The sequence below is a fragment of the Amphibalanus amphitrite genome, unplaced genomic scaffold (genome assembly GCF_019059575.1).
Source record: "Amphibalanus amphitrite isolate SeventyFive unplaced genomic scaffold, NRLGWU_Aamphi_draft 000271F_arrow, whole genome shotgun sequence".
NCBI lineage: Eukaryota > Metazoa > Arthropoda > Thecostraca > Balanomorpha > Balanidae > Amphibalanus > Amphibalanus amphitrite.
The window spans coordinates 477,566-502,264 of NW_024881766.1; the positions used below are offsets into that span (position 1 = coordinate 477,566).

The 24,699-nt window shown below is 51.1% G+C and overlaps 1 protein-coding gene across 1 annotated transcript; it reads right to left on the bottom strand.

Moving 5' to 3' along the window:
• Window positions 1-3,158: 3,158 nt before the first annotated feature.
• LOC122387033 lies at window positions 3,159-24,365 on the bottom strand. Its single transcript, XM_043376839.1, has 9 exons — window positions 24,185-24,365; window positions 14,893-15,221; window positions 12,404-12,663; window positions 11,350-11,487; window positions 6,867-7,076; window positions 6,197-6,331; window positions 5,372-5,708; window positions 4,707-4,852; window positions 3,159-4,414 (listed from the first exon to the last, which is right to left on the bottom strand). Exons 2-9 carry the CDS (start codon window positions 15,219-15,221, stop codon window positions 4,347-4,349), a joined length of 1,623 nt encoding a protein of 540 aa, XP_043232774.1. The 5' UTR covers window positions 24,185-24,365; the 3' UTR covers window positions 3,159-4,346.
• Between the last annotated feature and the right edge of the window lie 334 nt (window positions 24,366-24,699).

Below are 24,699 nucleotides of genomic sequence, written 5' to 3' on the forward strand. Positions count from 1 at the left end.
AGTTCGAGAGCAGCATCAGTTCATGAAACATTGTGGTGTTTCTACGCTGATAACCGCCGTGCGCTCCAGCCTGTGGATTGTTGGTCTGCGCACGATCGCGCGACGTGTGGTGAGGAGCTGTGTCTCGTGTCGGAGGCACGACTCGAGGGCCTGCTGCGAGCCGGCGCCGCCTCTGCCACGCGACCGAGTGACGGAGGCAAAGGTGTTCGAGGTGTGTGCCCTGGATTTTGCAGGTCCCTTATTTTCAGCAGATTTTCCCAAGCAAAAGTTGTATATTTGTTTGTTCACCTGCTCTGTGGTGCGAGCTGTACACCTGGAGCTCACAGAGTCCATGAACGTCGATGATTTTCTGCTGGCTTTTCAGAGGTTTGCCGCGAGGCGCGGTGTCCCGTCAGTAGTGTACTGTGACAATTTCAGAACATTTCAGTGTGCGGAGCGCCTCTTACAGAAGCAGTACGGGCGTCTCGCGCCGGAGTTTAAATACTCTGCGCCGCTCGCTCCCTGGTGGGGAGGCCAGTTCGAAAGTATGGTTCGGAGTGTAAAGTCGGCGTTGAGGAAGTCTCTCTTTCAGCGCTGTCTGACGAAGGCGGAGCTTCAGACGATTTTGGTTGAGATCGAGGCCTGTGTTAACTCGAGACCACTGACCTTTGTGGGTGACACCCTTGATGACCCGCTGCCTCTGACACCTGCGCATTTCTTGACCGGGCACAGTGCCGGGTTCCAAGTGAGAGCCGCAGAGGAGCCCTCCGTGCAGACAGCTGAGTCGCTCAGGGCGAGGGCTAAGGTGAGAGATAGGCGGCTGAGAAGGTTTTGGTCAGTATGGAGTACTGATTACCTCAGGAGTCTCCCCTTAGCGGTTAGACGGTTCAGTCGTCATGGTAAGCTGGTAGAAGGCTCAGTTGTCCTTCTGCAGGACGACAACCAGCCGCGTCTGAGCTGGGAGATGGGAGTAGTGACCAGACTCTTCCCGGGTAGGGATGGGGTGCCCAGGTCTGCCGAGGTACGGACGTGCCGTGGACGTAAGACGAGAGCGGTGCAGCGCCTGCATGATCTGGAGATCCTAGATCCTCCCCTCCCGTAGCCGAGCCGTGTCAGTCCTGGCCTGATCCTGGTTTCCTGACCCGTCTCCGCAGTGATGCGTTATATCTGTTTAGTTGCGCCGCGATGTGTTTTTTTTTGTGTCTGAATTTCATTCAACGTGCATTGTTGCGCTCAATGTGATATTGATATCTCGTTCAGTTTAATGCGGTGTTGTGTGACCTGTGGCGCACTGATTGATGCCACAGCTCAGGGGGGAGAATGTACGGAATTTACGTGCCATCTGCTGCCGCCCGAGCCGCGCCGAACGCCAGCAGACGGGAACGCACAGTAGCGCCACGAGAGCAACCCGTCGTAGCCGAACTTATCGCTAGATGGTAGCACCGTGCGGCGAGCCGAGGCGAGATGGGTAGAAGCCGGCGGTGGGGCCGGTAGAGTGTGTCTGGATTTTGGTGGAGATGGCGGCGGTCCCGCCGAGTCGCGTTTTGAGTTTTAGCCCACTGTCCGTTGCAGTTTCTTGTTTCTGTCTGTGGTGTCAAATGCAGTGGCAAGAGACAGCAGACTTTTGAGCGTGACGGACGAGTCGGAGACCGAGATGGCGAACACAGGGGTGTGTGTTGTATGTGAGTGAGTGGTCAGTACGGGGAGGCCGGCTGGCCGGCGGCCGATGGCACGCCGCCGCCGGCCCGGCCTGACCAGTGTAGCGTACTGGGAGCAGCGAGGTCTGAGGCTGTCACCTCGGCGCCGCGGGCAGCGTCGGCCGGCCGCCGCCTGTCCTGTCCTCTCCGGTGTGGACGGAGACGAACATCGGACATTGGAGCGTCCCCGGCGGCCGTTTGTCCCAGTTGTGGGGCCATGCCGGCGCGTCGGACGGCACGGAGGGGAGTCGGGTCGTAGCCATGTGACTGCATGGTGGTGTCCAAGGTCGATCGACGAATACAAGGTGCATTGGAGAAGACAGTCCAGTTGACCACGTGACCTCGAGCGACCCTGCACAGCGGACTGGGGAGTGGAGAAGGACAGGGTTGGGGGCTCAGCGGCCGCCGCAGAAACGGACACTCACATATAGGGTAGGGACAGTCGGCAGAGACAATCCCACCGGTCCCACTCCTGGGGTAGGGACAGTCGGCAGGGACAGTCCCACCGGTCCCACTCATGGGGTAGGGGCAGTCGGCAGAGACAGTCCCACTGGTCCCACTCATGGGGTAGGGACAGTCGGCAGAGACAGTCCCACCGGTCCCACTCCTGGGGTAGGGACAGTCGGCAGAGACAGTCCCACCGGTGCGCGCCGCTCAGTGTCCCAGAGGGTGCGTCGCTGAGGTGCCGCGGCGCGCCGCAGTCCCGGCTCGGGCCGGCCAGCACCGCTCAGGTGCCTGACGGCGGTCAGCCCAGCCGGCAGCGAGTCGCCGGGACCGGCAGCTCGGCCACCGGCTGCAGTCCGGGCCGCCGACAGACGAGCGGCCACGGCCGGCGGCACCGCACCAGTCGGCAGACAGCTCTGCAGCCGCGCCGCACCGCTGTATGGCCGGGACGGGGGGACTTGGTGCTGATTATAATACCACATCAGTCGAGTAGTTCTTACCTTCACTCATCACCTGTTTCGCTGTAGCTCGAGTGGATATGGCCGGGCAGAAGCCGGGGACCGTGTATGTCCGTGTCGAGGTGTCTCCGTGTGTGTCCGTGTATGTCCTTGTCGAGGTGTCTCCGTGTAGGTCCGTGTGTGTCCGTGTCGAGGTGTCTCCGTGTGTCCGTGTCGAGGTGTCTCCGTGTGTCCGTGTCGAGGTGTCTCCGTGTGTGTCCGTGTCGAGGTGCCTCGGTGTCTGTCCGTGTCTGTCCGTGTGTGTGTCATTGCAGTGTCTGCAGTGTGTACGGCCGCTGTACGGTCCGTATATGACGGGTACGGAGACGGTGTACGGAGACTGCCGCTCCGCTCCGCCGGGGCGGACTGTCTGTGACCGCGCGGGGCGGGGCGGAAAATGACGGTACACAGCGGGGCGGGGCGGAAAATGACGGCTCACAGCGGAGCGGGGCGGAAAATGACGGCTCACAGCGGAGCGGGGCGGAAAATGACGGCTCACAGCGGAGCGGGGCGGACGGTGCAGTCGGACAAACACTCGGCACACTGCTCATTGGTTTATTGACGGCTACATATATGATACAGCTCAAGCAACTCCTCTCGTGTATGTATAGTAGACAGAGAGTAGAACAGACACCCGCTTGCCGGAGCGGCCGGGCGGGCGCGGCTGTGAGCCGCCGTCTCAACTGACACCGCCTATACAGCTCGGACGGCCTATCCAGTAGTATATTGATATATACCTGTCCGTGTGAGTGTCACAACACGCATCCAGAACACTCAACATGGCGCGCTGTGCACTAGAGATGTCAATCGGATACCAACGTTTTGGTATACCGATACCAAACCGATACCAACTTGCTACTTGGTATTTCAATTGTAATGTATTTGGTGTTTTGTTGGTATCATAAACCCTCGCTAATGTATAAGAGGCTAATAAATCGGTAAAAGTTGGTATTTCCCTCATTTTCCCAAGTTGGTTTGGTTTCGGTATTTTCCCGAGATTTTCGTTGGTATTTAGTTAGGTATCGGTATTCTGATTTTCCGTAATTGACATCACTACTGTGCACCTCGGTGCCCGTGAGACAGCGTCCCCGTCCGACTGCCCGCCGAGCCGAGCCGGCACGGCGGTCACGTGACCGAGCCGCCCGACCCGGCACGGCGGTCACGTGACCGATCCGTCCGACTTCACCGGGGGACGGTCACGTGACCGAGGCCGGCCGTGCCGCCGGGACCAGGCGCGGTGAACCGAGTCGGACGGTCCAGGAGTGCCCCCATTTATACAGCTAAGCTAAGATGTGGGTTCTATATACAAAATATCGCAATGTCACGATCAGTTTCTACACTCAGTCACATCACTTTTCACTGTCCAATTACCCACAATACCCGCCCGGTAATTACCCACCAGGTCACATCCTTCCAGCCAACTACCCACAACACCCACCCGGTAATTACCCACTACATCACATCTCCCGTCCAACTACCCACAATACCCACCCGGTAATTACCCACTACATCACATCCGTGTGCTACTACTACATCTTCACTACAACTACTACAACTAGATCACTACACTAGAGCGGACACGGGGGCCGTGTGCCGGCTGACCGGCGCCGCTCTCAGTGCCGGCTGGTGCAGCACACACGGCAGCAGTCAGCTGGCGGCCCCGGCCGACTGGCTCGGCCTCTGACTCTCTGCAGTCAGCTCATCACTGCACGGTCGGTAGTGCAGCGCATCATTTCCCCCACTTCCACACTTTGACCCCATCGCCTTCCTGGCTCTTCAGCTGACGGTACAGCTCCTCTGTGGACAGAGCAGAGACACGTCTGAGGTGGACACCTCACACACAGACAGACACACAGACAGCGGTACAGCCATGTCCACACACCGCCGGCCAGTGACGTCACACACAGGACAGACGGCTGACGTGACGTCACCGTCGGCCGTGGTGGCCGTGACGCGTCACGTCACCGTCCGTGACGTGGCCGGCGGCGGTGGTCGAGTGTGTGTGTCTGAGAGGCCGGTGGCGCCGTGCAGCGTCTGTTGTGAGGGACTGACTGGTCAGAGGCGCGGCGCGCGGCGCCCTCTCACTTACCGGGGACATGGAGACGGATGGTACGGGGCCGGTCATAACTATTCCGGCCCAGGTCCGCCTCCTTCAGGGCGGTCAGCACGGCCCGGCCGGTGTCTGCCGTGCAGTGAAGGTACAGCCCAATCAGCTCCCGACACGACTTCACCAGTCTGTAACAGAGCAGAGCAGCAGAGCCGTCACACACAAACACAGCGGCACCAGCCGGCCGGACGTACGAGTCAGTGTCAGTGTCAGTATTTCAGTGTCGGTGTGTTGGTGTCAGTGACAATGCGTCAGTGTCAATGTGCTAGTGTCAGTGTGTCAGTGTCAGTGTGTTGGTGTCAGTGACAATGCGTCAGTGTCAGTGTGTCAGCGTCAGTGTCAGTGCGTCGGTGTCAGTGTGTCAGTGTCAGTGTGTCAGTGTCAGTGTCAGTGTCAGTGTCAGTGTGTCAGTGTCAGTGTGTCAGTGTCAGTGTGTCAGTGTCAGTGTGTCAGTGTCAGTGTGTCAGTGTCAGTGAGTCAGTGTCAGTGTGTCAGTGTGTCAGTGTCAGTGTGTCAGTGTCAGTGTGTCAGTGTCAGTGTGTCAGTGTCAGTGTGTCAGTGTCAGTGTGTCAGTGTCAGTGTGTCAGTGTCAGTGTGTCAGTGTCAGTGTCTGACAGGACACCCCTCGCCAGTGTCTGCTGACTGACCTGGTGACCGCTGCTGCTGTGAAGGCCGTCTCTGCCGGCCGCTGGCGGTCCCCCAGTGTAAGGACCACCAGCCCGGGGCAGCCGCTGAGACTGTCCAGCACGGCGTCAGGGACGCCGCCGGACAGGGTGAGCCACCCCAGCTCAGGGTACCTGGTGAGGGGCTCCAGGCTCACGGTGTCAGGGACGCCGCCGGACAGGGTGAGAATCCGCAGCTCAGGGCACCTGGTGAGGGGCTCCAGGCTCACGGCGTCAGTGATGCCGCCGGACAGGGTGAGATCCCCCAGCTTAGGGCACCTGGTGAGGGGCTCCAGACTGCCGGCCGTGAGATCAGGACAGTCTGGAAAACACACAGACACACATACAGACAGGATCAGCAGCGGACTGCAATACATGTCGATATATGGAAGAAACGAAACAGCTATGAATTTGCATGTTTTTTGGACACCGTAAGCCATGGTATAACAGTGGTACTATATGATATGCCATATACACATGAATGAATGTGACAATATGATTGAATGAATGAACATGATAACATGAATGTTCATGTTATCTATGGATACGCAATCAGTTCAGCCAATGCATTAAAGTGCATTGAACATTGCATTATCGCAATATGTATGTTCAACTAACTATGAGCGAATATGTCACTGATTGTACAGTCCTCCTCCATTTTGGAGCTCAATTGGCTTCATTATTTCACAAGGCACATTGGCTATGTATCACGCCTGTCCCCATGAGGTGCGACAACGGCACACCGTTACTCGGTGTCCGCCATTCCCTGACCTGGTATATCAGCGGCATGTCCGTGCTGCCGCTGCTCACCGTATATCTCCAGTAGTGTGACCGTCCGTCCCAGGTCAGCCAGGTGACTGATGGTGTCGGCAGCCACCCCCTGGAGCGACACTGACAGATCATCCAAGTACAGTACCGGCCACCTCGGCTCCGTCACCTCCGGCCCTGTCGGACAGAGCTGTGTCAGCTGACTGCAGTCGGACAGAGCTGCCGCCAGCTCCCCGCTGCACCACTGACACCAGAGTGTCAGACACTGACACAGCCAGCACTGACACATCCGAGCGGCTGCACAACGATATTTTAGCAACAGCATACATTAACGTAAATATGCAAATATGAGCAACATAAGTATTACGAATTTTGCAAGGCACATTGGCTTAGGCACTGGGCAGCCAGTCATGGTATAGTAACGGATCAGGTTGGTAGACAACATAAATATATGGTTCGCAGTGGTTGCAATGAAACCATTTCAAATTACAATAATTGCTACAATAATATTTCATGCATGCACGATGCTCACACTATATGCAAATGCATGCATTGCATCACTCTAACAATACCATATAACACAAACAAGGCTGTAAGATGTTGGCTGAATTCGAACAGTTCGTCCATTTGCCGTCTGTCTCTCTGTCCATTTGTATATCTATATGCATTGTCCATTATACCGGCATTACATGTATGATCCGTGGTATCTCACCTCTGACATTGAGGCGCTCGAGGCCCTCCGGTAGCTGCTCCCTCAGTCGCGGGAGGTCGGCGGCGGAGACTGACAGCCGCTCCACAGTCTCCCGTGAGCTCCGCAGCTCCGTCAGCTCGCTGTCACCGACTCCGGCCGGAAGGATGACAGTGTTTGGGTCCACCCTGATGATGGCACCACGAAGTTGACTTGGAATAGTAGTAATTTGTGCTGGAAAGGTGATTGAACCAATGTCAGGCATTTGTCTAGGTCAAACATAGTACACTTACCTACATACAGGTATAGAAAACACAGAGTGAAAATTGTTTGTGGCTACCAGACATGTGCATGGATCCGAGTGATGGATCTTTGATCTCAGTGGATCTCGAAGCAAAGTACAGGTTCTCCGGCGTGAAAAATACATCTTGGATCTATGATCTCACATGATCTGACGATAAATTAAGAACATGGATCTATGATCTGAGTGGATCCCACCATGTACCACATTTGAAACTATGTTTTAAAGGGTTTCTATGCCAATAAGTGACACAAACTATGGATTATGACGTGCGATCGCATAAAATCACTAAAACAGAACGTTTGTGAGTTGAAACAAGTGCTTTTTTGGGATATATGTGTTGCCAAAAACTAAGTGAGGATCTATGATCTCACTGGATCTCAAGCAAAAAATGAGACTCGGATCTGTGATCCCTACGGATCTCTCGATAAATTACAGAGCTGGATCTATGATCCCATGGGCGTCGCCACCACTACGGACACTACGGACAGTGTCCGTACAAGTTTTGGAAGGCCCGGAAACTTGTACGGAATGTCCGTACAAGTTTCGTCGACCGCAAAAATGCAGTCTTCGCACATGTTTGAAGCAGGTTAAAGCTTATCAGACCCCCTATTTGTGGTTAAAGTTACGATCCAAGGCCGCCCCGAAGTCAATGTCACGCAAGAGTAGGTATAGGTATAGGCCATAGGGTGTGACGAAATTATTCGGACATCTTTTTTATAAGAACTCAGCCCGGCCGCGAACGCTAAAGTGGTTAGGAGAGTTGTCAAGATAGCGACAAGGAAACGACAACAATCAATCTGCAGATTGACTTGTATTCTTGGCAAGGCAGATAATAAGAAGGCCCACATCATGGCCCACCACTATCCACCCCTTAACTTGGTTCTTCTGCCCATCAAACTGAAAAAGACAACGCAATGGACGGGAAAATAGCTAGTGCACCACCTTTGGCCTCACACCAAGACACATCCACTGCACTGGTCGAAGGAAGACATGAGCGTTTGGTGGAGTGGGCAGCTATTCGCGCTGTATTGTCCTTTGAGCCGTCAAAGCGGCCTTGTGTTGGCTGCCAGTAACTCAAACGTGCCGGCCGTCACCGGCGTCAAACATCCGGCCAAGATCCAGGTCCGACCTGGATCTTGGCCGGATTCCAGGCTGGAACATGTTCAGCTTATGTGCGATGTTCCAGCTGTGCATTGTGTCACAGAAGACCACCTTCAGTGACGATTATTACCGAAGCAGCATCCTGGCAAACATTGGAGCCGCTCAACCGGACGGCACGGGAGGGCTCGATTTCTAAAAGCGCACTGATGTTTGATTCAAGCCACGCTGCCTTCGTGCAGACTGGAGCGCTACATTAAGTCCGTAGGAGAATGAGAAGTGACGCCGAAAGAAGCTCTTATCCTTTTGAACTAACGGGCTACGACTTGGAAATAGTTGTCATCCTGATTTCATAGAGATCTTAAGGATTTTTGTCCAGCGGGAGGTGAATAAGGGGACACCCGGCACTGCAGGACCGCCCAACTGTATGTGAGCACATGCTAATACGGCGTCTGTCCACATCAAACCTACTGCTTGAAAACCCAGTAGCTGGAATGTTCCAGGGATTTTTAATTATGATTTTATGAAAGCTGGCGATATCTTCATCAAAAGGAAAACCTCAGGCTGTCTTGTTTCTTAATCGCAGCGGGAAGAAGGTTACCGGATAATTTCGTTACACCCTGTATCCTTCTAAATGCTATTTTACTGATACGTCAGTCATATTACATTTAATCATGTCACTTTTGTCATCCTGAGGCTCTAAATGAATGCTTAGATCAAAAGGAATGACAAAATCGTGGCCAGTGACTTCAAATACAGCAAATGAGACTGATCATGTGTAAACGTCAACCAAAGGCCATTCGAGGTCACATGAGGTCAACATAAAACTTGACCTTTTCAAACAACCTACATATATGTCATTCGACGCGTCTTGACATGACGAATGCGTTGGTACCACTGCTTTAGGTCTAGGACCTTTTTTGGTGAAGAAATCTGCAAAAAAGCCGCAGCTCGGGGTCGCTAACCTAACCTTTGACCTAATGTCGCTAACCCTTTGACCTAATGTAGGTTGGTATCAAAAATGTGTTTGTATTTTTTCCCGAAACCACTAGGCATTCGGGGCTATCGCAACTATTCGTCCGAGGTGTGTGTGGGGGGGGGGGGGGGGGGAGGGGAGGACGAAAAACACCCTCCCTGGGTCCGCGTGGGTTAACACATCTGACGAGCATTACGGCTGACAGAATGTGTCCGTACAAGTTGGGGACCCGTGGCGACGCCCCTGTATGATCCCGTCGGATCCGAGATCAGGATCCGTGGGATCAGATCCCAGATCCATTTTCTCGGATCCATGCACATGTCTGGTGGCTACAATGCTGTGATAATTCCGTGTCTGAGTAAATATGTACTTCATCAAAACGATGAAAATTTCATAAATTACTGCGACTTTCCGTAACAGAATATTCAACAAATAAAATGATAATGGGTCTTTGACATTCAAAACAAAAATCACCATTAATTAGTACATTATATTCCGAAAAAGGCATGTTTTCAAGATGTCAATTAACCCTCGCCCGCACATGCCATTTTCCCATCCTAGAACGCACATGGGGGGGGGGGGTGGTTGCCACCCCCCCCCCCCGCGCCGTTTCGTTCCTGTTGGAGATAGAGCTTAGCGGTAAAGACCAAAAAGATTCTTTGGGAAGAGACGAATCCAATGATACCCAGTTTTACCTTCTCAGGTCAGTCATTGACCTTCCAGGTCAGGTCAAACAAAAAAATGTTGCTGTTTTAGGTCACCGTTGGATATCAAGCGCGCTGCTTGTCATATACCGATGACGATGCCGTTTTCTGGTGCCAAGCCAGCTAGAACCTCTTTGTCACACTACCCGACCAGGTTTTTGCTGTTGAGGTCATCTCAGGTCAAGTTAGGTCAAGGTCAATAATATGTGTTTGTATGTCTGTGTGTGTCTGTGTGTATACTGATGTGTGCACCGATTGTTTATGTGTCCATATTACATGAAATCATGATCGGAGAAGCTTTTACCAAAAATGTAGTCAAAAAATTTCAAAAAAAGTAAATTCAGCTTGCCTAAAACGCAATTATCTTAGATGACCTAGGTTGACCTTGACCCTGACCTTGACCTCTGTACATCGTCGAACAACATGTTTCATGATAGGTGGGAGGTAGGATTGGCATAAAAGGCCGAAATCAAGGTGTTAAAAGCTCACAAGGCCCATAGCCAACGCAAGATGTTGAGAATTGGCCATTTGGGTCATGACATGACCTGAAAAACAAGGTCATATCTCCGAAACCAAAAACCACAGAAACTTGAAATTTTCAGTGGACATCAAGAAAGGATAGAGGAGCAGCTAAACGAAAAATCAGCCTTCTAGCTCCTAAAATGTTGAGTGCAGAGCAGAAAGACTACCTGGGGGGGGGGGTGGCAACCACCCCCCCCCCCCATGTGCGGGCGAGGGTTAATCAATCTGACAGTTTTTGAACCTTTTCACTTAAGTATTTTGTTCAGCACTTATGTGTAGCCAATTATTTCAATTTTGTATCGTTATAAAATTTGTAGCGTAAATTTTACGTCCAATACAGGCCCAAATCATTGACCATCACCATTCACCACACGGTACACGACTTGTCATCCTACGGCTTACCATGGCTTATGGCTTCCGTCTTACCTTAGGATGAGGCAGCATTACCTGCAATACATGTAATATGTGTTGCATCCAGTTATTCTTGGTTTGATTTAGGCTTCAGATTTTCAAGGATGAACTGCTTCTCCACGTTATTTATGAACATTTTTTTTTAGAAAAAAGTAGTTCCTTAGAGCAAAAATAACAAGCAAGGAGCGGTGCCGCCGACCAGTTTTCCTGTTCTTCGTGTCCCTGTGTCGCCCCTGGCCCCTGCCCCGTTCAGGAGCGCCCGGCAGCGCCACCTGCACCTGACCAGTCCGGCAGCGTTTGGGGTCGCCGCGCACCGCCGACAATCAGCTGACGCGGCCGGCAGCGCGTCTCAAGGTCACTGGAGGTCAGCCGGGCCGCGGCCCGCCGGGGTGGCCGTGACGTCACAGCCAGCGAACGCTGAGCGCCGGAACAGCTACTGCTGTTTATCCCTTCCTAGCCATTCATATATGAGTAACTTCAACCGCTGCTCACCATCCGTGACTAGTAGGGTAATCCGTGACCCCAGCTCCGTGGCCAGGTGACTGATGGTGTCGGCAGCCACCCCTTGGAGAGATACCGACAGACCACTCCCGTACCGTCCCGGCCACCTCGGCTTCGTCACCTCCGGCCCTGTCGGACAGAGCTGTGTTAGCTGACAGCAGTCGGACGGAGCTGCTGCCGGGTCGGGAGGCGGCTGACACTGTGGTGTCAAACCCTGACACAGACGACACTGACCAGGGTCGATCCGCACTGTTGGACAGTAATTGAACATTGTGCACAATGCATGCGCTATGCTTATACATGCGTCAGTTTATTAATACAGTTCAGTGCATACAGGTAATACAGGTTCAGTACATACAGGTCATGGCCGCCGTCCACTGTGCGGAACGCGTGCGGACCGTACGGAATTTAACACAGAACCCTATGGGCGCATCCGGTCCGTACGGAAATCGTGTGCGCTCCGTCCGGACCGCATCCGAACGGCAATCAGCTGTTGATTTTCCGTCAGCTCTCCGCATGCGTTTCGGATGCGGTTGCTACGGAGACGGAAGAGTGATGTCCGACGCGTTGAACTTTTCTGCGGAAAACGCATCCGGAACGTCCGGAACAGACGTGGTTTGGGGCCGTATCGGAGGCAAACATTGTGAATTGTACGAAGAATTGGAACTCGATCATCATGAAGTAAGTAAAAATTATTTCCTTAGAATGGCAAGAGTATTCGCTGCTGGTTACTTGCAATATTTTATTTGGTAATAAGTTATAGGAAACATTTATTAGCTCTCCGCATCCGGACCGCATCCGGACCGCATCCGGACCGGATGCGGCGACATTCCGGACGGGCCGCCGTCAACCTTAAAAGTAGGTACAATACAGTGGCCAATGTTTGTGTAGCATGTAGGTAGCATGGCACACATATGTCCGCTGAACGTTTATCACTGAAACTGTTACTTTATGTATGTACTTAAGTACATACTATGTAAGTACCTACCACCATTCAGAGAATCAGAAGTAACAGTACGATTTTCCTCGACTACCTACTTCTCACCGGCAACGTATAGCGTCCTCAGTGACGTCGGCAGCAGCCGCAGCCACCGCCCCGTTCCGAAGGACGGCACCCTGACGGTCAGCTCCTCCAAGCGAGGAAGACTCTGCAGAAGCGCCGTCAGCTGGTCCTCGCCAAGGTCTGACGGAGCGTCGAACGTCGTCACGATCCTTAGCGCCTCTCTCAGCACTGTGGTATCACTGTCTGCCGGTGGCTGCGGCTCCGTCTGTACCGTGACGTCATGAAACGCTTTTGTAATTTTACTGAAAAGACAAGAAAAAGAACATAAATCAAAAGGCAAAAGAAGTTCACAACTTTAGTTGGCTCCTTTGATGATCCGATATGCATTTAGGTAGGGGAGAGAGGTCATATTGCGCCACCTTAACCCTATTAGTGGCAGGGGGGGTTGTTTTCATCCACCCCTCATGTTTTTTCGGGAATATCTCCGAAACCGCTGAAGCTACGATGCTGAAATTTTCTGACTTTTCCTAAAACTAAATTGGACACATTCCCTGAAAATTTGAAGTTCATAACTTTACCAGGGGCGGCTCCAGAGCACTGGGAATTGGGGGGTCCTATTCGTGAAGCGAGTCATTTGGGCGAAGATCACGATGTGCAGCATCGGATGCTGCACCAGTTTTACGAACAGTGAATGAAAGGTATCATGTGATAACATATACAAAATTATTGTGCATCCTCTTTTGACACGTTGTTGCTATAATAGGTGGATCCAGGCGTCCAAAAAGGGGGGTCATGTTTTACCTCCCAACATAGGTGCCCTGACACCGCCTATGCATGACCAATACAATTGTAGTCGTTCTCTCATAAGAAAATTGTAACATAACAAGACCATTGCCACCCTTTTTAGAAACAGTACCAACAAAAACCTTATTTACTATACTTTTTGTGTACCCCCAATCTCAATGATCTGTATCCGCCTATGATTTTTGAAAATGCATATTTTTAGGATCCATGTGAATTCCTGGTTCATTCTCTATCGATCGGCAAAAGTTGCGTTAAGATTGGTTCAGAAACCTGGCCGTGATAAACAGTCTAAAATGTATCTGCAATTTGCCCGTTTTTACCCCCCTCTACCCCCCCCCTATTGACATTTTTTATTTTTATTTTTTAGAAATGTAGATCACGTGGAGCGAAATCGAATGCCGTTTGAATTTTGAAAATCGACCCGTTAGATCTCGAGATATCAGGGGGGTCGTAAACAGCCCCCCCCCCCCTGCCACTAATAGGGGTAGCCAGGAGCCTGCCACTAATAGGGTTAAGGATATCGGCCTATTGCGGCTAAAGTTGACCAGCTGTCATGCTTGATGATATCTCAAATTGTACCTCAGTTATTTTGGCATCAAATTACAACTCCTAATTTGTATCACACCCATAAAAAAATAACAAGAGAAAAGTTTTCCGACACACCTGCAAAGGGCGCATTTACGGACTACCCCATCAAAAAGCGCCCATGCCTCTCATGTAAAAGCGCCCTATTAAAAACAACGGTTTGCCACCTAACTAAGTAGCCTATTTGGACGTGTCAGCCCATTAACCATTTATGCTGTGAAGGCTAAGGTAATGGTAAGGTGAGCGCTCTAATATTCAAAGTGTTCAATGAAATGTGTCCCAACCACAAGATGCTGTTTCTCTGGGCTGAAGAATAGGGCGCAAATAGGGTGGACGCAATTACGGTTGGAACACATTTTTCATGAGCTTCAAATATGGCGAGGACAGCGAAGCCACGGTGATGATAAACTTTCAAAACTACCATTAAACGAGCAATTAACAATGATTATTAGTTGAATCACTATCTCTAAGATAAACCATGACACTAGCAAAGGTCGAAATAGACTGTTTCGCGTAAGAAAATAGAGGAAATCACAAAAAATGGTCTGCGAGAAAGCTGAGACACCTCACCTGCCCCCATGGACCGGAATAAGAGCGAGTTATTGGTGGTGAAGTAAATGCACACATTCGAGCATTCATTCGAATCGAATTTTGGACAGGAGGAAGGTGTGGCGCATTTAAGAACATGGCGCAATATGACCTCTCTCCCCTACATATCGTCGTCAGCAACAGTATGTTGTCAAATCTATTCGGTTGAATAAAATCGTTCAGAGTTGATTTCATACGAATCTGAACGATTTGATACGACCGATTAGATTTTGTGACACGATTGCTGATGACGACATGTAAATACGTGCGGGATATAATGCCCCGAACTGGCCAACATTATGCAGATTGCAGGACGTCTGTCGAAAGCTGGAACAATACGATCGAGACTAAACGGCTAACTTGCAGAAGATGGTACGAATTCAAGGCATGTTTCTTTAATTGGGCGGAAATTACAATTACAAGCTACTCGACCTTAAAAGACCTAGTGGTGGTTTATTTCTTACACCTTCTACAAAGAAAGTTTACTTCTCACCATGACAGCTCTCCAAAATATCTCAGCCCCCACAGCAACCCCTGCTGCCTCCCAGTCTCACCCCTGGGGACGGCCGGATGGCGCCGCTCGCCGGCGGACCTCCTGCCGCAGATCCTCCACCACGGTCTGGCGAGTGGTCCGCTCTTCGACCACTGCCTGCTCCAGGCGGACCATCGCATCGTGAAGTGCGGCGTACTCCCCCTTGAGCTTCTTTGTCTCCTTATTGTCTTTTGCCACCACCTCGTTTAGAATGGTCACTTTTTCACGAAGGGGGGCCACCACTCCACGAAGGGCGGACATCTCTTCACGAAGGGCGGACACCACTTCACGAAGGGCGGACACCTCCCGGCGAAGGGCGGCCAGGTCTTCACGCACATCTGTCATCTCCATCTGGAACGCAGAATTACAGTTTTTTACGTTTCTACTCATCATAAATCAGTGGCCTAGTACGTAGCGTTACGTCGTACGCATTACGACATGTCGTGCAGCGTCGTGTCTAATCACGTCACAAAACGACATGTCATTACGTATTACGACATGTTTTGTCATGCAACCCGTATTGTTGCATACCAGGCAGGCAAGCTTGGCAGTCAGGCAGACAGGTCTTATGTAGGTAACCAATATAGAAATTGACTATCGTTACTAGTTTTTCGCAAAAAAAGAGATAATAAAAAAACGTTATCACTTCGAAAGTCTACCCCTGGCCAGGCCGTTTTCATAACGCGGACGGTGAGGGGCCGGTTCGACCTTTGGCGATTAGCTCCTGACCTGATGCACTTAAAAACACCAGATGTATAGGGTAAGTGAACTCATACGACATCTCGCCCCTGTTCAAATCTAGTGACTGACACAGTCACACAGACAGTTACACAGACAGTCACAAAGACAGTCACACAGACAGTCACACAGACAGTCACACAGACAGTCACACAGACAGTCACACAGTCACACAGACAGTCACACAGATAGTCACACAGACAGTCACACAGACAGTAACACAGACAGTCACACAGACAGTCACACATACAGTCACACAGCAGGACCTCGGCTAAGGAATTTCGACTGGGCAGATGGGGACAAACCCGACTCCAGAATGTCATATACCACCTAATATACACCGTATAAGCGGACCTTTACACCACGCGTAACATACATATTATATATACCGTAGGAAAAGGTATACCAAATCCTGCCTAATCAGTTAACCCTCGCCGGCACAGGGGGGGGGGTTGATGCAACCCCCCCTAAGGTTTTTCGCGAATAACTCGCGTAAAAAGCGGCCGATCGCGACGAAACTTTCAGTAACCTCGCATTGATCAATTTTACACCTACCCTGAAAATTTCGTGACCCTGACCCCAATGACCTTTGACCTGTGCCCTCTTTTCTGTGACCATGTTTGGCCGAAATCGCGGTTCGGCGCATGTCGGCTCGCATTAGCCGCGCGTTTGCAAGCTTTTCGTGGTTTCAAACGTTCAAACATGTGATTTGATGTTGCTCCCATGCATTAGGGTGGGTGTCAAGGTCACCTGAAGGTCAGGTCAGGTCATTGACCTTTGGTGACCTCGGGTGACCTCGGTTCACTTTTTCGAGTTTTACATGTTTCTATGCTAGTTTTTGGAGCTGAATTCGAATTTAGCAACCATTTGAACATTTACGAAGTTGTTTTGGTGCCTTCGTAACATGTTACGAAGCTGTCCGAGGCGGTTGACACGTATTACGAATACCCGTCACAACCCCTACCGGTTGACCTGACCTGACCTGACCCGACCTGGTCTAAATGCTTGAAGACATCATCTCTGATCAAAACTTACACGATATTCGTGATCAGCACCCCGGAAAACCACATAGCAGCCACACTTTACGACTTTCTAACAGGTCCCGATTTTCCCGGTTTTCGGGTCATTGACCTGACCTGGAAGGTCACCCGATGACCTAGGACCTTAAAATTGGGTATCATTGGCTTCCTCTCGTGACGGGCAACACGCTCGTTTTTTCCGCGAAGCTCTAGCTCGATCAGGGGCCAAACGCGAGGGGGGTCGTACCAACCAACCCCCCCCCCCCCCCCCCCTTGTGCCGTCGAAGGACTCAAAATGGCCTGTGCCGGCGAGGGTTAAGGCATCCGTAAACATGTCTACACAAACTTCTACCAAAGGTTTCGAGGCCAGCGTAGGGCGCTCATAAGACGAAGTCGAGCCCCCGGAGGCTAGCAATATGGCCCTTTAGGGTCCGCTTTGGGACCCTAAATGGCCAAATGTGGACGTGGGGCCCAAAGAAGCCAGTGCGTAGCCCTTTCAGACGTAGCCCTTTCAGCGTGGGGCAATATAAGGACAAAGTGGTCCCTGTGGGGTCCTCTAAGACCAGCGGCGTGGGGTCTTCTGAGGTCAAATTGGGGCCCTCTGAGAACAGCTTGGGGCTATCTGAGGACAATGCGGGCCTTCTTAGGCAACGTGGAGCCCTCTGTCTTCTGGAATTCTAAGGCTGGCGCTGGGACATCAGAGGCCATCTCGATGGCCTCGATGGTCAGACTGTAGCCCTTATGCATGTTTAACCCTCGCCGGACCTATTGGTTTTCTACATACGCGTCGGCCGAGGGGGGCGGGGCGGGTACGACCCCCCCTCGCCGTTTCGCCCCTGGTGGAGCTAGCGCGTCGCGGAAAAAACGAGCGTGTGCGCCGTTACAAGACGCAGAGATTGGTACCCAATTTTAAGGTCCTAGGTCAACCGGTGACCTCTGAGGTCAGGTCAAGTGCCCCAGGGTACGGTTCAGTTTTTGGTGAATAACTTCGCAAAAAACGGCCGCAGATCCGCGATTTTGGCAGCATCGTGTTCGCCTCGCTCAGGCGCGTCGAATGGTATACTTTTTGTTTGGTCAGGTCAACTTAGGGTGTTGACCTCAGGTCAAGGTCAGGTCAGCACCCCCAGGTCACGAAGTTGGTCGAAAGAGGTCATGTCGCATATCCTTCGATTCGGCAGGTCTTCCTGAGTCCATTGGTGGCTTTCTCGACTCGCTAGCTCAATTTGATCGGGAGTTATTGACGAAAAACTAATATGACCTTGATGACGTCATAAATGACGTCACGGAAGGTCAACAATGCAAAAGTGACGCATCTAACCTTGCAAGGAATGCATCAAATCACGATTCTGTGTGCTTGAGATAGTTGGAGATCGTTCCCGGCGCCAGAATAGCAGTTTTCATTTTTCCCCATTGACTTATAATGGTGAGGTCACGAAAATGACCTGACCTCATATGACCTTTAGGAAAAATCCGAGATATACAAGTTGTGAGACTCATAATGGATACTAGATCCTGCAAGTTTCATTTCTTTTTGACATCTCCTCTGGCAGTGAGGGCGTTGCGAAGTTGCGACATCTGAAGACCGTGCAAAGGTTCACTTATGAAGTCATAGGTCAGTGACCTGACCTGACCCAAAAATGCGGTTGGTGTCAAAAGATGCGGCTTGGATCAAAGGTTAGGTATGCCAAGTTTCAGCTCTCTATCGCCAGCGTGTTCGGAGCTATCGCGAAAAAAAAACTATGGGGGGCGGCACCCCCCCTTGGCCGGCGAGGGTTAAGCCCTCTGAGGTCGAGACGGACCCCTAGATGCCGGCATGACCTCTCAGAGGCCGGTACAGGCTTACTAAAACCGGCATGGGTTCCTTGAGAGCGGAGGGGGCCTTTAGAGGCTTACTCAAGGGCTCTCATGAGCCATCGTGGGCCCTGTGAGGTCAGCATAGGCCTTCAGTGAGGCCATTGTGGGTGTAGAGTCCGTGTCCACCAGAGACGTGTATTGGCTGCCTGCCAAGCACCAACTGACCCGGCCGGCCAGGGAACTGACCCGGTCGGCGGTCACAACATCACGTGACCACAGTAGGGCGGGGCTGCCACTGGCCGCAGTGCAGACAGCGCGGACGCCAGTTGATACAGCCCAGACACCAGTTTTGTCAGATATCGTCACCAATTTTTCAGGATACTTCCGGGGCAGCACAGAGAGGAGGACAGAGAGCGTGTCACGCGTCGCTCCTCACGAAAGCCGTCCGCAGGGGTCGGTGGTGGTGGGTGTGTCGGCGGATCAGCCTCTGAATCGAGTGGCGGCACCGCAACTGGCTCTTCTTCCGGTGCCTGGAGTGACTGAGGGATCCTGGTCGGGGTCAGCCTGGACGATGGCGGCGGCGACGGTCCCGGTCTGGTGCCCACTGCTGACCTGGCTGTGGCCAGCACAGAGGCAGCGTTACCTCTGGCAACAGCGATGGAGACTCTTTGTGAGAGCCAGACTGTTTCGCGCTTGTCGCCGGTGCGGGCTGTCAGCCGACGGCCAAGCTCATCTCATCTCATCTCATCTCATCTCATCTCATACTGTATTAAGGACATCCGCAATATACTTGCGGCTATTACTGCCTTTCGTCACGTGATAAAACAAATGAACGTCAATCGGCAATGGGAGAGTAGGCACAAAATGACAACGATCAAACATACAACTGTCACACGCACGCACACACATACACACAAAAACTCAGTCGCGTCTTAAATCGGTTCCAACTCTGAGGTGCCGCCTGAGGCGGCAGCCAAACAGGTGCGGAGGTAGCCGCGGCAGGTCGGGCGGCAGCGCGTTATAAGCGGCCGGCCCGCGGCACTGAAACCGCCTCCTCCCCATCTCGGTGCGGCACCGCGGCACGTGGAGCAGGTGGTCCTGTCGAGTGTCGCGTGACCACGTCCCGGTCGCGGCCGCGGGCCTCGGCCACAGTGGCGAGACCGGCTGCCAGCTCCTCGGGTTCCCCGCTGCGGCGTACCTTGTGCAGCAGGCTGAGAGTGTGGTACGACACTAGCTGATCTGCGCTGAGCCACTCCAGCCGCCGCAGCAGGTCAGATGCGTGGTCATACTTCCTGCGACCGAAGCTCCTTCATGAGACAGGCTGCAGCCGGACCCAGGACACCAGACGTTTCGACCGCAAAAGGGACGAAGACGTATCGCTCACAGAGAGCTGCATATCGAGTGCGCTTGCGCTCTTCCGCACAGCGGGCGGCGCTCCCAGGATTCAGCGCGGAGCTGATGATGGCCGTTGATGAGTAAGTGTCGCAGCAGGTAGCGTCCCATACGAGGATCATCCCCCGGCTGAAAGGGAAGAGTGTAATCCCATCGGGACGTCGGCCATCTCCTCTGTCAAGGCCGGTGGGCTCCAGCACACTCTCAAGTCTTGCGCTGCTGAGTGCTCGCCGTAGCACGTCATTAAGGTTAGCGTGACGTGCGTGGCGGCCAGCACTATTGGCACATGAGAGACCGTGGCGTCCCAGTTGGTCAACAGGGCGATGGCAGAGCTGACAGTTATGGACAGACAGTTCGTGAGGAGCGACGTGTGACACGCTCTCGGTCCTCCTCTCTGTGCTGCCCCGGAGCATGCGCATGTCCCACTTTCACAAGTGGGTCTAGGGATTGAAGGCCCCAAGACATGCCTATTTTGAAAGTTGCTGCGATGTCTAAAACTACCGCTACTGTCTTCCGGGCATTCAGTTTATGTACACATTGTGACCAAACAGTTCCCAAAAGCTATGATAGCCTGGCCACAAATGACGTCAGAAAGACGTCATTTCCTGCATTTTTCGACCAAAAAGGTTTATGGATAAAATAGCAAAAAGTATTCCACAAGGTTTTCGAAGTTCGAATAGAAAACGAAATAAATATTATGACTCTATCGTCTTCTATCCACGTACCAAATTTGAGATACATACCTCTCTTTTTAGCTAAGTTATAGCGGAAAAAACTGTTCTTAACCCTCGCCCGTAAACGGCGATCTGCCACCTTCGCCCATGCAGGGGGGGGTTGGTGCGACCCCCCCCCCCATTGGCGTTTGAAAACGGAGCGTCGTAGAGCTTAGCGGAAAAGACCAACGGATTGCTCTCGCCGAGATCTCGCGATTGGTGGTATAGTTTTTGGTCCTAGGTCAACATTTGACCTACTTTTGACCGGTCAAAGGTCAAATTTTCGGAAAAATAGACTTTTTTCAACTTTCCGCGGCGATTGCGGCAAAACGGTGGGAGATATCGACTTGAAACCTTCACTATCGTGTTCCTTGATCAATTCTCTATCGTTTGGTATGTATTTCGTTTCCCTAGCTCTAAAAATGGCGCGTTGGGAGCGCCAGAAGTCGGCAAGGTCACAGTCGGCGGCAGAAACTCGAAAAATCAAAATTTAAATTTTTGAAATCTGATTGTATTTTTAGATTTGGAAGGTCCATTTGCTCCCTATAGAAGCTAATATTGCTGCATATTCCCATGGAGGTGACAAGAATTAGCAAAATAGTGGTTCGGGCGCTTTTCAAAAATAGTACCGGACGCTGTTCTTCTTGTGACGTCATAGCTCCGTGACCTGACCTGACCCGGTCAAGTTTCTTATACCATATGATAGCCAATACTTGCCCCAACATGCATGGGAAGTTTCATCACGATCCATCAACCGATGTCCGTACCACCGGCAAGAAACCTCGGGCGTTGGCACTCAGTTTGTGAAAATCCGGCCGGAGGCTGTTCCCTTTGTGACGTCATAACTCCGTGACCTGACATGACCCGGTCAAATTTTTTTTATCAAAAGATGCACAAGGTTTGCCCCATAAGGTACCGAAAATTTGGCGGCGCTGCGCGCCGCCGTTTTTGCACTATTTCCGAAAAATCTCAGGGGGGGTTGCACCAACCCCCCCCCTACATGGGCGAGGGTTAAATGATGACGCATAATTTCCCAAATACATTTTTAGCAATTCTGACCACGTAGCGCAAAACAAAGACCGCGATGAGACTTCCCGTGACGAGCTGCATGGAATCAATACTTATTTTTATAAAATATCAACTTTAAAATTTCACCTAGTTTGACCTGAACTTGACCTGACCTTCACCAGAACGTAGCCTAAAACTGGCCTAAAAGGTTGCATTACCCACATATGACATAAGCACATTTGTCATGTAAAATGGACCATTAAACATGTATTACGCGACACCTTCATATTGTGATCATCAGTGACCTGACCTCTGTTACCTGACCTGGTATCAGTGACCTCAAATAGCAAAATATGTGTTTCACGAGCAATTTGTGCGCGCCAACGGGGCGCGGGCTAACAAAAAGATCCGTTTTTTATTTCAGGGGATTATTTCAAAAAACACTTTTTTATTTTGTGGTTCAAAATAAAAACAAATATATAAAAAAGAAGATAGTGGTTTTGCAGCGCTGCTTGTTTTATATCTTTTTGTTTTTTTTTTCAACATTTTTATCTATCTTCAAAACTTTGGGCTGGACAGTTCTACCCACCAAACCTCTTTTGGGTCGGAAATGCCTGAACATGACGTGACTCTGACGTCATTTACGGCCAACCTATCATAGGCTGTGGAAAAAGGTCACAAGGTGTAAAATCGATTTACAAGAGGGTACTGAAATGTTCGCGACGATCGGCGCATTAGTTTGAGAGATAATGCGAAACGACTAGAAGAGGGAGGTGGCAAAAATACCCCCCATCAGGGCGCGGGCTAAAAAGTTTCCACTGGGTATCCTAAGTTAAAGGTAATCACAAGATTGTGGATACGATGCTGGATGTTCTCTACGATATTATACTAAGAACAGTGTAAACACGGGCGACAAAATATGAAAATGAAACAGGAAATTGATTGATTTTCGCATCAGGTTTGACTGCTTGAAGAATATTTGAAGTGCCTCATATTTACTCCTACAGGGTGGGCAAAATCTCGTGACTGCAGAGGCAACTGGCAGCCACTGCGGGACATTTGCCCCCTTGCAGTAGCGCGGAACACCTTCAATTAAAGGGGCATTTCTGACTTTTAGCTCCATTCTTTCCATGCAAAGCCAATAGGGCTTATGTTAAAATGCCGAAATCAAGGGAACACGGTTCCCCGGTGCCCCCCGTTCCGCCCCTTATGCCCTCCCCCCCAGTTAACCCGCGCGGGGCTGGGGGGGGGGGTAAATTTTACCCCTCCTCGCGAATTTTTGCAATATCTCAAAAACAGCGGCTCGCAGCGCCGCCAAACTTTCAGTACCTTTTCTTACATCAATTTGACACGTTCCCTGAAAATTTGAGCAAAATTCGTCGGAAACTTTTTGAGAAATTGACGTTTTAGTGACGTCATGTTCGCCATTTTCACCTCAAAAACGGCAAAATTTCAAACGCCGCTAACATCTTCATTTTTAAAGGAATCAAGACGTAACAATACGTTATACGTAATTCTACTTTGTCTATCAAATGGCTATCTCAGTTTTTTGAGAATTTTGGATTTTGACCCAATTTAAAAAAAAACTGACTTTTTTGGGAAAATAGCTATAAAATCCAAAATTCTGAGTGAATCGTAAAAACCGGAATATATGTCAAATAAGTGGTCTATGTGCACATACTTACCAATTTTTAGAAGAATCGGTTCAAAAATGTGGGAGTTATTCAAAATTTTATGACGTAACGACACACAAAATTTTTTTTTAAAAATGATTTTTTTTTGAAGTTCTAGACCTCGTACGGAAGCAAAAATAGCACCATTCGATTCGCCGTGAAAAACTGCATCTGATAGACATCTTTTTAGGCCTTAACAACCAACTTCAAAATTTGACCTCACTTGACCTGACCTTGACCTGACCTCGACCTGAAATTCATCCAGAGGTGGTCCATATCACTTATTGAGTGTGCCTATTAAATTCTATGAGTAAAATGACCCATAAAACATGTGTCGCACATGCCCTTTTCTATATTTTGTTTTTGGTGACCTGACCTGACCTGACCTTGACCTTGACCTCTTAATGATATTGTATGCAACGAATATTGTCTTGGTAGCCTAAGAACACGTTTTGGGCAATCAGTCTCAGTCCATGACTCCATTCTTCGGCAACTACGGTGCAAGGCCGATACTGTAGGAACTTGCAATTTGTACCCTTGACCTGACCTTGACCTTCACCTCAAACTTTAAATTAAGTACACGTTTTTAGTTGTTCGTGATGAGATCTTTCGATTGGCGTTCGAATTTTCCAAACCGGACCATTAGTTCGGGAGATAACAGGGGGGGGGGGAATTTACCCCCCACCAGCCCCGCGCGTTCGGCTGGAGACCCCAGCCCCGCGCGGGTTAATGCATGTTAGCAGAGGCCAGACACGCCAACATACAGTATACAGGCAAATGAAGCACAGACATCCAAACACATCAAGACGGGTACCTAGCACACAGAGAAGACACACAAAGACTCACAGAATCACATACACACCGTTACATAAACACCTATGGTCTGACTATAGACACAGACGTACAAAACACACTCAGACAACAGACACAGGGACACACAGACCCCCCCCCCTCACACACAGGTCGGTCCAGCTCACCTGATATTCGCCGCCTCCGCCGTGGTCGGCTCCGGTGGACAGAGCTCAGTACCGTCCACACACTGTTGGACCACCCACTCTGTCCACTGACCGGCCGGTGGACGCAGTGCAGCTCGTGCTCCTCCGACGGCCTTTGTCCCGGTCTGGACCGCTGCAACTGCGCAGTACGTTATTACCCCGGGGCGGGGCGCCGCTGAGTCATGGTACCGGTTAGCGCCGACCTCGGGCCGCTGGGCGACTGCAGCGCCCCTACCGGTCACCGGCGTCGTACTGTAACTAATGGGGAGCCCGGGGCGTTCATGGAACACTTGAGATGTAAGTGCACAGTTGCCTCGTAAAGGCTAGTCAGCAACAACAACAAAATAAAATGGGAGCTCTCTACATTCGTCAAGGACTTGGATGTCCGGGTTCCAATGGGCTTTGTCCCGTAGCGAGGAGACTCTAGCGTGTCCAGTGAGTCGGCGGCGCGGCGTTCCAGACTGATGACGTCAGCGGAAAGCCACCATGGATTCGTG